The sequence below is a fragment of the Ochotona princeps genome, chromosome 17 (genome assembly GCF_030435755.1).
Source record: "Ochotona princeps isolate mOchPri1 chromosome 17, mOchPri1.hap1, whole genome shotgun sequence".
Taxonomy (NCBI): Eukaryota; Metazoa; Chordata; class Mammalia; order Lagomorpha; family Ochotonidae; genus Ochotona; species Ochotona princeps.
The window spans coordinates 38,447,911-38,460,857 of record NC_080848.1 but is presented as its reverse complement, the minus strand read 5'-3'; the positions used below and the strand labels follow the sequence as shown (position 1 = coordinate 38,460,857).

The 12,947-nt window shown below is 50.6% G+C and overlaps 1 protein-coding gene across 1 annotated transcript in view; it reads left to right on the top strand.

The window, feature by feature from the left end:
• Positions 1-1,136: 1,136 nt before the first annotated feature.
• Positions 1,137-12,947, top strand: part of PRPF8 (pre-mRNA processing factor 8) — a 29,594-nt gene continuing 17,783 nt past the window's right edge. Inside the window, exons 1-23 of the mRNA XM_004593957.3 lie at positions 1,137-1,247; positions 1,685-1,853; positions 3,013-3,177; positions 3,268-3,486; positions 3,581-3,793; positions 3,906-4,031; positions 4,120-4,225; positions 5,343-5,533; positions 5,991-6,110; positions 6,211-6,400; positions 6,532-6,651; positions 6,762-6,896; positions 7,456-7,585; positions 7,894-8,090; positions 8,212-8,418; positions 8,543-8,706; positions 8,854-8,980; positions 9,091-9,283; positions 9,537-9,724; positions 9,838-10,076; positions 10,267-10,413; positions 10,594-10,804; positions 10,984-11,100. Of these exons, the coding sequence (XP_004594014.1) occupies positions 1,148-1,247; positions 1,685-1,853; positions 3,013-3,177; positions 3,268-3,486; positions 3,581-3,793; positions 3,906-4,031; positions 4,120-4,225; positions 5,343-5,533; positions 5,991-6,110; positions 6,211-6,400; positions 6,532-6,651; positions 6,762-6,896; positions 7,456-7,585; positions 7,894-8,090; positions 8,212-8,418; positions 8,543-8,706; positions 8,854-8,980; positions 9,091-9,283; positions 9,537-9,724; positions 9,838-10,076; positions 10,267-10,413; positions 10,594-10,804; positions 10,984-11,100 (3,774 nt within the window). The 5' untranslated portion in view covers positions 1,137-1,147. The remainder of the gene's footprint in view (positions 1,248-1,684; positions 1,854-3,012; positions 3,178-3,267; positions 3,487-3,580; positions 3,794-3,905; positions 4,032-4,119; positions 4,226-5,342; positions 5,534-5,990; positions 6,111-6,210; positions 6,401-6,531; positions 6,652-6,761; positions 6,897-7,455; positions 7,586-7,893; positions 8,091-8,211; positions 8,419-8,542; positions 8,707-8,853; positions 8,981-9,090; positions 9,284-9,536; positions 9,725-9,837; positions 10,077-10,266; positions 10,414-10,593; positions 10,805-10,983; positions 11,101-12,947) is intronic.

The following is a 12,947-nucleotide window of genomic DNA, read 5'->3' as shown; positions in this document are numbered from 1 at the left end:
GCAGCTACCTCATAACGCTTGATCCTCAATTTATAAAAATTATTTTAAAACATGTTTTTTTTGGGGGGGGGAGGGCAGCATGAAAACACAATTGTCTGATCTACCTACAAGTGCCAGCATCCCATATGGGTCCCCGTGGCTCCACTTCCCATCCAGCTCCCTGCTTGTGCCCCAAAGCCTTGGGACCCTGTACCCAGGTAGGAGACCTGAAGAAGCCTTGGATCAGTCCAGTTCTGGCTGAAGCGGCCACTTGCAGGGTAAACCAGTAAATGTCTCTCCTTTTCTCTGTAAGTCTGTCTCTCCAATAAAAATAAATCTTCAAAAATGTTTCGAAAGTGAGCGCCAGAGAGCGAGCCAGTGAGCTTCCTTTTGGTGGTTCTTTCCTATCACAACTGTCCAAACAAAATGTTTTCTTAAAAAATGGATAAAATTATGCCAGCTAATTTGTAAGTTTTTTTTTTAAAGGTTTAAATAACTTGTTTCTCCTTCTTTGTTAATTAACCTTTTATATTGAAGCCTGGATAAACCTGGATAACCCGGGGCTGTGTTCTCTGTCCCATGGCTATCCTGTCAGCCTCCAGGAGGTCTGATTCCTGCCGTGTCCTCATCCTTGGTGCTTGGTGGGATCTCAACCAACGACTGAATGAAATCGCATGAACAAAGGTCCACGTATAGGAGAGAAAACGTTGAGAAAACAGGCCCGTTAGAAGCCATTGGCGTGCGGGAGGCGGGGCTTGATGCCGACCACACCCCTCGCGTTCAACCTTTCTGCCTTTGGGCCCACCCCCTCCGGTTTGATCTCCACTTCTAATTGGTACGCTCGCCGATCCATCTGAGACCATGTGCACCCATTGGGCCAATTGCTATTCCGGGTTGCGCACTTCCCGGCGTTGGGAGCGCGGAGCGCACGTCGGGCTGCCGCCATTACGCTGCGGCCCAGCGGTGGTCGCTGTGCGCGTCTGTGGTGCGTGGGGGGCTCTCGTGGCTGCGGGAGGTGTGACGGCGTGGAGCCGAGCGGCACGAAGGGCGTGGGCCGTGCTGCATGCGCTCTTAGCGAGTCAGCAGTGCAGGCCGTTTCTGCAGCGCCTGTTGTGGCTCTGGGTCTTGCTAATTGACCCATCCCGCTGCTCCGCAAGAGTCTCCGGGGATGGCGGGAGTGTTTCCTTACCGAGGCCCGGGGAACCCGGTGCCCGGCCCTCTGGCCCCGCTTCCGGACTACATGTCGGAAGAGAAGCTGCAGGAGAAAGGTGAGGCCGCCGCGCGCTGGCGGGGAGACGGGCCCGGGGTGCGGGGTGCGCGGTGCGCGTGCGCGCCGGCGGAGCGACACCCCCTCCTTGGGGTGTCAGGGCGCCGAGCCGCGCTGTTTGTTGTCTTTGTAATCTTATAAAGCCTGTTTTCGCATTAGTTGTTTGCTGGTGTAGTCGTGAAGGGAAACTTGTGCAGTTATAGGGTTTATTTACATTGTAACGAGGGAACAACTGGGCCACAAAAACCTGTGGCAGGAATGTCAAGTCGTGACTCCTATGATGTAGGAATAAGACGATGAAGGTGGCCAGGGAATCTGCAGGGAATTCTCGCTGGTGTCCTGATCTGTCTAACGGGACTTGTTCGGGGTTTGGGGGTGCGGGGTGGTAATGAGGTTGAGAGTGTGCCTTCAGTGTTTTCAACTGGGGTGCTTCTGCAGCCCGAAAATGGCAGCAGCTGCAGGCCAAGCGCTATGCCGAAAAGCGCAAGTTTGGATTTGTGGATGCCCAGAAGGAAGATATGCCCCCAGAACACGTCAGGAAGATCATTCGAGATCATGGTGACATGACCAACAGGAAGTTCCGCCACGACAAGAGGGTCTACCTGGGGTAAGGGTCTGCGTGGAATAAGTTCATTTTGGAGTTTGGCCCCTTTTGCCACCTGGGGGTGGGGACCTTGTTGGAGTTAGAAGAGATAGGAGAAAAGTGCTAGGATTGGCTGATAATTTTTAGATATTTTAGTTAATGCAGTTTATTGCCCAGAATGCCCTTCATGATCTAAGTTTTGGCCTTGTCATTTGTAAAAAAAAAAAAAAATTTTTTGTCCACTTGGAAGGCAGAACATCTTGTGTCTTCTGGTTCACTTCCCATATGACTGCATCGGCTGGGGCTGGGTCAGGTTGAACCTAGGAGAGACCTGCTGCGTGGGTGGTGGCCGGTCCCCAGGTTCCTGGGCTGTTTTCCACTGTGCTTTCCCAGAAGCACTGGATCTTCAGAGAGCTGGTTTGGAAGCAGAACAGAGCCAGCACTCTGACATGGGCTGCAGGCATCCAGGTGGCAGCTTTACCCACTGTGCCACACTACTGGCCTCTTCATTTGTCTTACTGGTGCTGTTATAAGATGCAGTTATGATGGGAGGTGTTGAAGTCAGGAGTAAGATGATACGGCTGCCTGCAGCTTCTCAGTGACCAGAATTCTTAGGTTTGTGATCGTTAACTCCTGAGAGCTGTATTCTTACATTTCTGCATCCCTAAGCTCAGTGAATGCAGGGAGAAAGGTCATAGCTAATCTTTGTTCCTTTTGAACATAGATATTATCTATGGACATTTTATTTTTAAAAAATTGTGTTGTTTTCTTTGGGGACTAGCAGTGAACAGGTGACAGTGATCCTTTTCAAGCATCGTGGTGTGGTGAGGTGACTGACATGCTGCCACGTGAGACCACTGGTCATAGTAAAGTGTGGTGAATATTTGCTTGTTTATGAGAAGGTAGGCAGAAATATAATGTGAGGGCACTGTCTGTGGAGGAATAACTTGATTTTTAGGGACTCACGGTTCAGAATTGTGAGACTGTGAAGTTGAAGAGAGGTTTACGTTACAATAGGGGAGAGGAATGATGGTTCTTGGTCATGGAGGGCTGGGTCCTTTTAGGGACATGGAACAGTAAGGGAAGATTCTCTTTGGAACATGGTACTGAGGTAGCATGGCTTCTCTCTGGGGCAGGGAGTAGAGCACTTTATTCTAACCATCTTCTCTTCCTCATGTGTCAGTGCGCTCAAGTACATGCCTCATGCAGTCCTCAAGCTCCTGGAGAACATGCCAATGCCTTGGGAGCAGATTCGGGATGTGCCTGTGCTGTACCACATCACTGGAGCCATTTCCTTTGTCAATGAAATCCCCTGGGTCATTGAGCCTGTCTACATCTCCCAGTGGGGGTGAGAGGGGCTGGCAGAGGTGTGTGGTGGTGGTGGTGGTGATTGAGAGGCAGTGGATAGAAATCGCTGTGTGATACTCTTGTCTGTCAGGTCGATGTGGATTATGATGCGTCGAGAAAAGAGGGACAGGAGGCATTTCAAGAGGATGCGTTTTCCTCCGTTTGATGACGAGGAGCCGCCACTGGACTACGCTGACAACATCCTAGATGTTGAGCCCCTGGAAGCCATCCAGCTGGAGCTGGATCCCGAGGAGGACGCCCCTGTGTTGGACTGGTTCTATGACCACCAGCCTCTGAGGGATAGCAGGAAGTGAGTGATGGGTGACACCGGGGATCCTGGGAAAACAATGGGGGTCTGGTCTGGCCAGCTCTTGTCTCACCATGGGCCTGGTTCTTCTCCTTAGGTATGTGAATGGCTCCACCTACCAGCGATGGCAGTTCACACTGCCCATGATGTCCACCCTGTACCGCCTGGCCAATCAGCTCTTAACAGACTTGGTGGATGACAACTACTTCTATCTGTTTGATTTGAAGGCCTTCTTTACCTCCAAGGCACTCAACATGGCCATTCCCGGAGGCCCCAAATTTGAACCTCTTGTTCGAGACATCAACCTACAGTAAGTTGGAGGGTAGGGATGTTGGGCGTCTTGGGTCGAGTAAAATTTAATGTTGATCGATCATAAGGGGCCAAACGCAACTGGTCTGCTTAGGCTTGATTTCTGCGCCTAGGGATGAAGACTGGAATGAGTTCAACGATATTAACAAAATCATCATCCGGCAGCCTATTCGCACTGAATACAAGATTGCTTTTCCCTATTTGTACAATAACCTTCCACACCACGTGCACCTCACCTGGTGAGCGAGCTGGAGCATAGCAGGGAGAAGGCGGCTGTTGCGGTTGGGACAGGGCGGAGGAACGGCGGCTGACCTCCGTGTGTTTTAGGTACCACACTCCTAATGTCGTGTTCATCAAAACGGAGGATCCCGATTTGCCAGCTTTCTACTTCGATCCTTTGATCAACCCAATCTCCCATCGACACTCAGTCAAGGTGAGAGGAAGAGTATCCTGACCTTAGTTCTTTCTAGAGACATTTCCTGGGCTCGGATGATTGCATTTCTCGTTTTTTGTTTTGTTTTTTCTTTCAGTGATTGTGGGGCATGGGGTGAATCGTTCCTAATTTACTTGGAGGCAGTGAGTGAGGGTCTGAGGTGAAGTTTCTGGATTCAGCCTGTCCTCGACTTGGCTTTTATAGCAGTTGAGGATGAGAGATCTCTTTCTTTAACTCTCCCTCTCTGTCACATTGCCATTTTGCCATTCAGTTATTCAAATAAATCCTTAATTATATATATTAAAAAAAAGCCTCACAGGGAAGCATGTTTTCTGTCCCATTCATGAACCCCATTGAACTGTACGCTAATTTAGGTATTTGGCATTAGGTTCAAAACAGCTTATTGATAAAATCTTGGTTTCTGTGATAATCCATGTGGATAATCATTACTCTCTTGGGCTCTCTATATGATTTTGATGTGTTTTTATTATTGTAAATGTTTTAATGCAATGTAATTAACATGCAGATCACTCGAAGTGTACAGTTGAGCGATACTTAGTTTATCCTTGAGCTGTACACATATCACGACAGGCACTTTCAGAACGGTTACATCCTTTGTTGAATACTTTGCATTTCCTCCAGTTTTCCTTATCTTAGGCCACTCTTCTGTTCTTACTGTGTATAGATTTGCTTGTGCTAGGCATTTCACGTGCACAGAATCGTAAGCTGTATGATTTCTTAGGACTGGCTTCCTAGGATAGGCTCTGTTTTCACTGTTCTGTTTTCCATTGTATTGTTAATCAGAAGAGTTCTTCCCTGGGCCTACTTTTTTGAGCCCAGACTGGAAGGAATAGCGTGGTGGTGTTTACCTCCTGTGGTGTTGGGGCTGCTTTGGGAGCTGGCTGGTTGTGAGGAGTATCTCTTGGCTTCGCTGGTTGACCTTGGCTTGTTCTCTGCTCCCTCAGTTCCTTTTGCTCCGGTCCTTTAGGGCTTTTCTTGTCAGGCAGCCCAGTTTCCATGGCAGGTGTAGGCCATGTGCTTGACCCCAGAGAGTTTTCTTTATCAAATCTCTGTGTGGTTTAGTGGGAACTAAACCCTTCAGGGGTTGCTTTTTCAGAGCCAGGAACCACTGCCGGACGATGATGAAGAATTTGAACTCCCAGAGTTTGTGGAGCCCTTCCTGAAGGACACACCCCTCTACACAGACAACACAGCCAATGGCATTGCCTTGCTCTGGGCCCCACGGCCCTTCAACCTGCGCTCTGGTCGCACCCGCCGAGCCCTCGATATACCGCTTGTCAAGAACTGGTAAGGCTTGATATGGAGTGGGATTGTTGATAATTAATGTGCGAGGGTAGTTCAGAAAGTTTATGGAGGGCCAGTGTGGTGGTGGTTCAGTGGATCAGGCTGTGGGCTGCAGTGTCAACATCCCATATGAGAACCAGCTTGTATCCCAGCTGCTTCTGATCCAGCTTCCACTTGAGGACTGAACTCAGAAATGAAAGATCTCTCTCTGTCGCTTTCCCTGTGGCTTGTCACTGTGCTTTTCAATGAAATAAATCTTAAGAAAGAAAGGAAACTTTTGGGAAAATGAAATTTAGAAGTGTGTTTTGGTGCATAAAAATGTTGATATGTGCTAGCATAGATACATATTTTCTATGAAAATTTTGAGGATGCCCTCATAGCAGAGAGAAGAACTGAAACAGGTGGTGGCATTTGGCCTTTTTGGAATGGTTGGCAGGTTTGGATGGGCTTGTTTTCCCAGGTATCGAGAGCACTGTCCTGCTGGACAGCCTGTGAAAGTGCGGGTCTCCTACCAGAAGCTGCTCAAGTACTATGTCCTAAATGCCCTGAAGCATCGGCCGCCGAAGGCCCAGAAGAAGAGGTGGGTTTCCTTTAGGTTCCTCCTGATTTCTGCCCTAATGATAATCAGGCAATGATAATGATAATGGCCAACTCTTCCTCTCACTTCATTTCCTCCCCAGGTATTTGTTCCGTTCCTTCAAAGCCACCAAATTCTTTCAGTCCACAAAGCTGGACTGGGTGGAGGTGGGGCTGCAGGTGTGCCGCCAGGGCTATAACATGCTCAACCTTCTCATCCACCGGAAAAACCTCAACTACCTGCACCTGGACTACAACTTCAATCTCAAACCTGTCAAGACACTGACCACAAAGGTGTGTGCAGTGGACCTGAGGGGGCGAGTTTCCTGGGCCTGAGGAGTGGGCTGCTACCAGTTTTGCTTTGGTCCTTTACAAGACATATATTCAGCCCCATTAACGTTCTTTTCTCTTCCTGGCATCTTCAGGAAAGAAAGAAATCTCGCTTTGGGAATGCTTTCCATTTGTGTCGGGAAGTCCTGCGTCTAACCAAGCTGGTTGTGGACAGTCATGTGCAGTATCGCTTGGGCAATGTGGACGCCTTCCAGGTGAGCCTGAGGTGTCCCTGATCCTCACTCGGGTTGGGGAGAGGCTGGGTGAAGCCTGCACACTGTCAGGCTGACTGGGGCTCCGCATCTGATGGGCAGTTGCGTTGCAGCTGGCAGATGGACTGCAGTACATATTTGCACACGTGGGGCAGCTGACTGGCATGTATCGCTACAAATACAAGCTGATGCGGCAGATTCGCATGTGCAAGGACTTGAAGCATCTCATCTACTACCGCTTCAATACGGTGAGGGCCTGTCCTCGGGGACGTCCCAGCTGGAGTCCTTCCAGGTCTCGTCATCCCTTTTTTCCGGCACCTGCTTGGGGAGTCTGTGACTGTATCATTATTGCCATCACCTTGTGAATCTCCACCCTACACCAGAAACCTACCTTGAAGTCCAAATTGTCCTTAGGTTTTTTTTTTTTTTTTTTAAAGATTTACTTATTTTATTACAGTCAGATATACAGAGAGGAGGAGAGACAGAGAGGAAGATCTTCCGCCCGATGATTCACTCCCCAAGTGAGCCGCAACGGGCCGGTGCTGTGCCGATCCGAAGCCAGGAACCTCTTCCGGGTCTCCCATGCGGGTGCAGGGTCCCAAAGGTTTGGGCCGTCCTCAACTGCTTTCCCAGGCCACAAGCAGGGAGCTGGATGGGAAGTGGAGCTGCCGGGATTAGAACCGGCAGCCATATGGGATCCCGGGGCGTTCAAGGCGAGGACTTTAGCCACTAGGCCACGCCACCGGGCCCACCCTTAGGTTTTAATGAACACTGTGTTTATGTTCTTACCTTTGTTTGGGGCCGCAGGGCCCTGTAGGGAAGGGCCCTGGATGTGGCTTCTGGGCTGCCGGCTGGCGAGTCTGGCTGTTTTTCATGAGAGGCATTACTCCTCTGTTGGAGCGATGGCTGGGCAACCTCCTGGCCCGGCAGTTTGAAGGTGAGTGGTTTTCTCTGTGTCCGACTTCTTACTGCTTCAAGGGTCACTAGGGTCTGTTTCTCACCTGTTCTCTGTCCTTGTGTGAAAAACCCTTCCTACTCTCTTGCTCACGAATGACTGTTCTGAATTCTGATGTTCTGTTTGTTGAGTTGCTCTCTAGAGTCTTAAGTATGTACATTTATGGGAGTGAGACTTACTTGAGGTCATATTTGTGAATATCTGTGATATGTTGTATTTTTGCCTACGCAGGGTAAATGGACGCTTCTTAGTTAACTGATTTCCTCTCTGGGCCACTACTTCACTTCTAGGTCGACACTCAAAGGGGGTGGCAAAGACAGTGACAAAACAGCGAGTGGAGTCCCATTTTGACCTGGAGCTTCGGGCAGCGGTCATGCATGACATTCTGGACATGATGCCCGAGGGGATCAAACAGAACAAGGCCCGGACGATCCTGCAGCACCTCAGTGAAGCCTGGCGCTGCTGGAAGGCCAACATTCCCTGGAAGGTGAGTGTGTGCACCCCCAAGGAGGTGTGGGAATCTGCTTCCGTGAGGTTGAGGTTCTTAGTCCTGGGTTCCCATAGGAAACTCTCCCATCACTTTGTCTTCGTGCCTTTTGCTCTTTCAGGTCCCAGGGCTGCCAACCCCCATAGAGAACATGATCCTTCGATATGTGAAGGCCAAGGCCGACTGGTGGACCAATACTGCCCACTATAACCGAGAGCGGATCCGCCGTGGGGCCACGGTGGACAAGACTGTTTGCAAAAAGAACCTGGGGCGCCTCACCCGACTGTACCTAAAGGCAGAACAAGAGCGGCAGCACAACTACCTGAAGGTGGGGCAGAGTTGGTTGCGCCTGTGTGGGAGCAGTGAGGGAAGATGGACTGCAGATTTTGGACCATTGCTTGTCCTGGAAGGACTGGGCTGTTGGGGAAGTTAATTTCCTGTCTGTCTTGCAGGACGGGCCTTACATCACCGCAGAGGAAGCAGTGGCCGTATATACCACCACTGTGCATTGGTTGGAAAGCCGCAGGTTCTCACCCATCCCATTCCCCCCACTTTCCTACAAGCATGACACAAAGTTGCTCATCTTGGCCTTGGAGCGTCTCAAGGAAGCATACAGGTGAGTGAGAAGTTGGGTGGATAGGTTCCTGCTGAGAGGGTGATGGGGAAGGGCATGTTTATTGGCAGTCCAGAGAAAGGATCAGCTTCAGTTCCCTGGTTTTGGCTTCCTCTTGTTTCCCACTCACTGGATTTGTTGCTTTGTCAGTGTGAAGTCTCGATTAAATCAGTCTCAGAGGGAGGAGCTGGGTCTGATCGAGCAAGCTTATGACAACCCCCACGAAGCACTGTCTCGCATAAAGCGTCACCTGCTCACCCAGAGAGCCTTTAAGGAAGTAAGTGAGATGCCCCCCAACTTCTGTGGGCTATGCTGCCCGTTCCTGGCACCCAGGGTGCAGGTTGTCGGAGGGTTGGATTGATGTAAGCCAGCTTCCTTGTCCCACAGGTGGGCATTGAGTTCATGGATCTGTATAGCCACCTAGTGCCCGTATATGACGTGGAGCCCCTGGAGAAGATCACCGACGCCTACTTGGACCAGTACCTGTGGTATGAAGCTGACAAACGCCGCCTCTTCCCACCCTGGATCAAACCTGCCGATACAGAACCTCCTCCACTGCTCGTTTACAAGTGGTGCCAAGGTAAAATGCTTGGTATTTCTCCTGAGGAAGAGGAGAGAGAGAGAGTGTGTGTGTGTGCACGCGCCAGTTCTCCATAACAATGCTCATCTGGGCAGCATGATGGCACAGTAGCAAGGAAACTGAGCCGAGCCGGCTCTCCTAGCGATCCAGATCTAGTGGGACTGGATTATAGATTGTGATGGTAGCCGTGTGGGTCACCGGTCCTGACAAGGCGTTTCTAACCTACTGGAAACGGATCCTGTCCCCTCCTCAGGCATCAATAACCTGCAGGACGTTTGGGAGACTAGTGAAGGCGAGTGCAATGTCATGCTGGAATCGCGCTTTGAGAAGATGTATGAAAAGATAGACTTGACACTGCTCAATAGGCTTCTGCGACTCATTGTGGACCACAACATAGCTGACTATATGACAGCAAAGAACAATGTTGTCATCAACTATAAGGTGTGAGGGGAAGGGATTGACTGGCCCACGGAGTGTGAGGGGAGAGCAGAAGGGCTTGGATAAGCCTACGACACCATGCTGGGTTGTTCAGAGTTGCAATTCTTTCTCTCCAGGATATGAACCACACGAATTCCTACGGGATCATCAGAGGCCTGCAGTTTGCCTCTTTCATCGTGCAGTACTATGGCTTGGTCATGGATTTGCTGGTATTGGGTTTGCACCGAGCTAGTGAGATGGCTGGGCCCCCTCAGATGCCAAACGACTTCCTCAGTTTCCAGGACATCGCCACTGAGGCCGCCCACCCCATCCGTCTCTTCTGCAGATACATTGATCGCATCCACATTTTCTTCAGGTGAGGGCTCGCTGGATTCTTGGGCCTGCAGGGCACTAAGGCACATGCCCTGCCTCCCGGAAGTGGCTGTTGCACTTTAATGGATGGTTGAGATGATGTCTGGGGATGGGCCCTCTTTCCATCTGGGGCGCTGAAGCTCACTTGGCTTCCCAGGGTGTTTGAACTTCAACAGAGTACCTGCCTAATTTAGGTTCACAGCAGACGAGGCTCGGGACCTGATCCAGCGTTACCTGACAGAGCACCCTGACCCCAACAACGAAAACATCGTTGGCTATAATAACAAGAAGTGTTGGCCTCGAGATGCCCGTATGCGCCTGATGAAGCATGATGTCAACTTGTGAGTCTTCACTTGGGGCTGTGGGGCTGAAGGGCAGCCTGAGGGACCCACAGAGCAGTTGGATGGGGGTGATGAGGTGGTGTTCTAGGTAGGAGTGTTGTCTGATGGGGTGTCCTCTGTCTGGACCTCAAAGGGACATTGCTCCCAGGAGACTGAAGGTAGTGTTGTGTCTGTCTGCAGGGGTCGGGCTGTGTTCTGGGACATCAAGAACCGTCTGCCACGGTCGGTGACTACGGTGCAGTGGGAGAACAGCTTTGTGTCCGTGTACAGTAAGGACAACCCCAACCTGCTGTTCAACATGTGTGGCTTTGAGTGTCGCATCCTGCCTAAATGTCGCACGAGCTATGAGGAGTTTACCCACAAGGACGGAGTGTGGAACCTACAGAATGAGGTACTGCCTGGGGAGGGGACTAGGAGTGGGTAAATGGGCCTGAGGACCACAGGCCTAGCTGGTCATCCGCGCAGCCAGCCTTGCAGGGTGGGAATGGGTAGGTGGGGCTTCGCGGTCAGAGTAGGTCCTTGCTCTTGTGGCCTTTGCAGAGAAGAGCTAACCTGGCCTTTGTGCTTTAGGTTACTAAGGAGCGGACAGCTCAGTGCTTCTTACGTGTGGATGATGAGTCAATGCAGCGCTTCCACAACCGTGTGCGTCAGATTCTGATGGCCTCCGGCTCCACCACCTTCACTAAGGTAGGCTGAGGCCCTCGGCCCCAGGCTCCCCGTGTCCTCTGCATGTTGCATTGCTTTCAGATCATCGCCTCTGCTTTCTGGTTTCGTACAGTGTTCTAGTGTCTGCTCTTCAGGGTGTCAGCTTAGCGTGTGAGATTAGTTCAGTCACTTTCTGAGGAGTCTGGAGTTGTGATGATTTTGGGATCCAGTTTTTACATTTTCCCAGCATTTTCTAAGTTTTACAGCTCATCTTGTAGTCAGTAACATAGAATACCTGTTAAAAAGCCAAAAGTTCTGGGCCCGGCGCTGTGGCCTAGTGGCTCAAGTCCTTGCCTTGAGCATGCCAGGATCCCATATGGGCACCGGTTCTAATCCCGGCTGCTCCATTTCCCATCCAGCTCCCTGCCTGTGGCCTGGGAAAACAGTCGAAGATGGCCCAAAGTCTTGGGATCCTGCACCCGTGTGGGAGACCTGGAGGAGGTTCCTGGCTCCTGGCTTCAGATCGGCTCGGCACCAGCCGTTGTGGTCACTTGGGGAGTGAATCATTGGATGGAAGATCTTCCTCTCTGTCTCTGCTCCTCTCTATATATCTGACTTTGCAATAAAAATAAATTAAATCTTTAAAAAAAAAAAAGCCAAAAGTTCTTAGTACGTATCTCAGGTTGTTTTCAGTTAATTCCAGTGGAGAGCAGAAAATTCTTTAAGAGGAGACACAGAGAGAAAGATCTTCCATCCATTAGTTCATTCCCTATGTGGCCACAGTAGCTGGAGCTGAGCCGATCTGAAGCCAGTGGCCAGGAGCCTCTTCTAGGTCTCCCACGTGGGTGCAGGGTCCCAAGGCTTTGGGCTGACCGCGACTGCTTTCCCAGGCCACTGGGCCCTTAGTGGTGCTTTTTAAATTGAGTGTCTTAGATTTGATGAAAAACATGAGTTTGACTCTTCAAGGAGAGAAAGTAAGAAAGTTCAGGGAAGTTAGGTAACTTGAAGTAATTTCTTAAAAGAGAGGCATCATTGGGAACTTGAAGGTGGAGGAGAGGGCTGGGATGAAGATGTAGATTTAGAAGTCAGCCAACTTCAGGATAGAAAGCTCAGGAGTGGGTGCAGTCACCCAGGAGGAGTGTGGAGTGAGGAAACTCAGAGGGCGTATTTGGAACCACAGGGAAGGCCAAGAGGCAACGTGGGTAGACCTGCCAGGGAGTGCTGGGTTACCGAAGCCACAGCTGTCAGGAATGAATGTCCGGAATTGGAGTAGGTGCTTAACCGTGTCAGTCGCCCAAGAGCATTTTGGTTAGATAAGAGCTGGAAAGTATCCATTGGATTTGGCAGTTAGGACGTCATTGGTGACCTTAGCAAGAGCTGTTACAGAAATAGTGGGGATGGAAGCCAGATGGCAGTGGGTGAGGCCTGATGGGAAGTGAGTGTGGACTGCAAGAGCCACCAGCCAGGGTTGGAGTAAGAGCTTCAGATGCCACCTAGAGGGAGCTGTCGGTCAAGGCAGGCCTTTTGAATGAGAACAGTTCGATTAGGTATGAGTTAAGGAGGAGCCAGGAACAGTTGAAGTTGCAGCAGAGAAGTTGGATAATTCCTGGGCCAGAATCGCAGAGGAATTCGCCAGGAATAAAAAGCAGGCAGAGGAAAACATCCTCGAGTCTGGGTAGACGTAGAGATAGTTGAGCTCAGTTGGAAATCAAAGTAGGATCTTGATTGTTTCAGTTTGGCCTGAGCTGGAGCTGGACCTGCAGAGTGTAGTGAACTTGAGGCAATGGTGGGAGGATGGCAGTGATTGATGAAGCTGGGGGTTGACCGACACATCCAGGGCCTGGGTAGGCTTTGCCAACTCTGTGAGGGAGTGTGCCCCACAGCAGTAC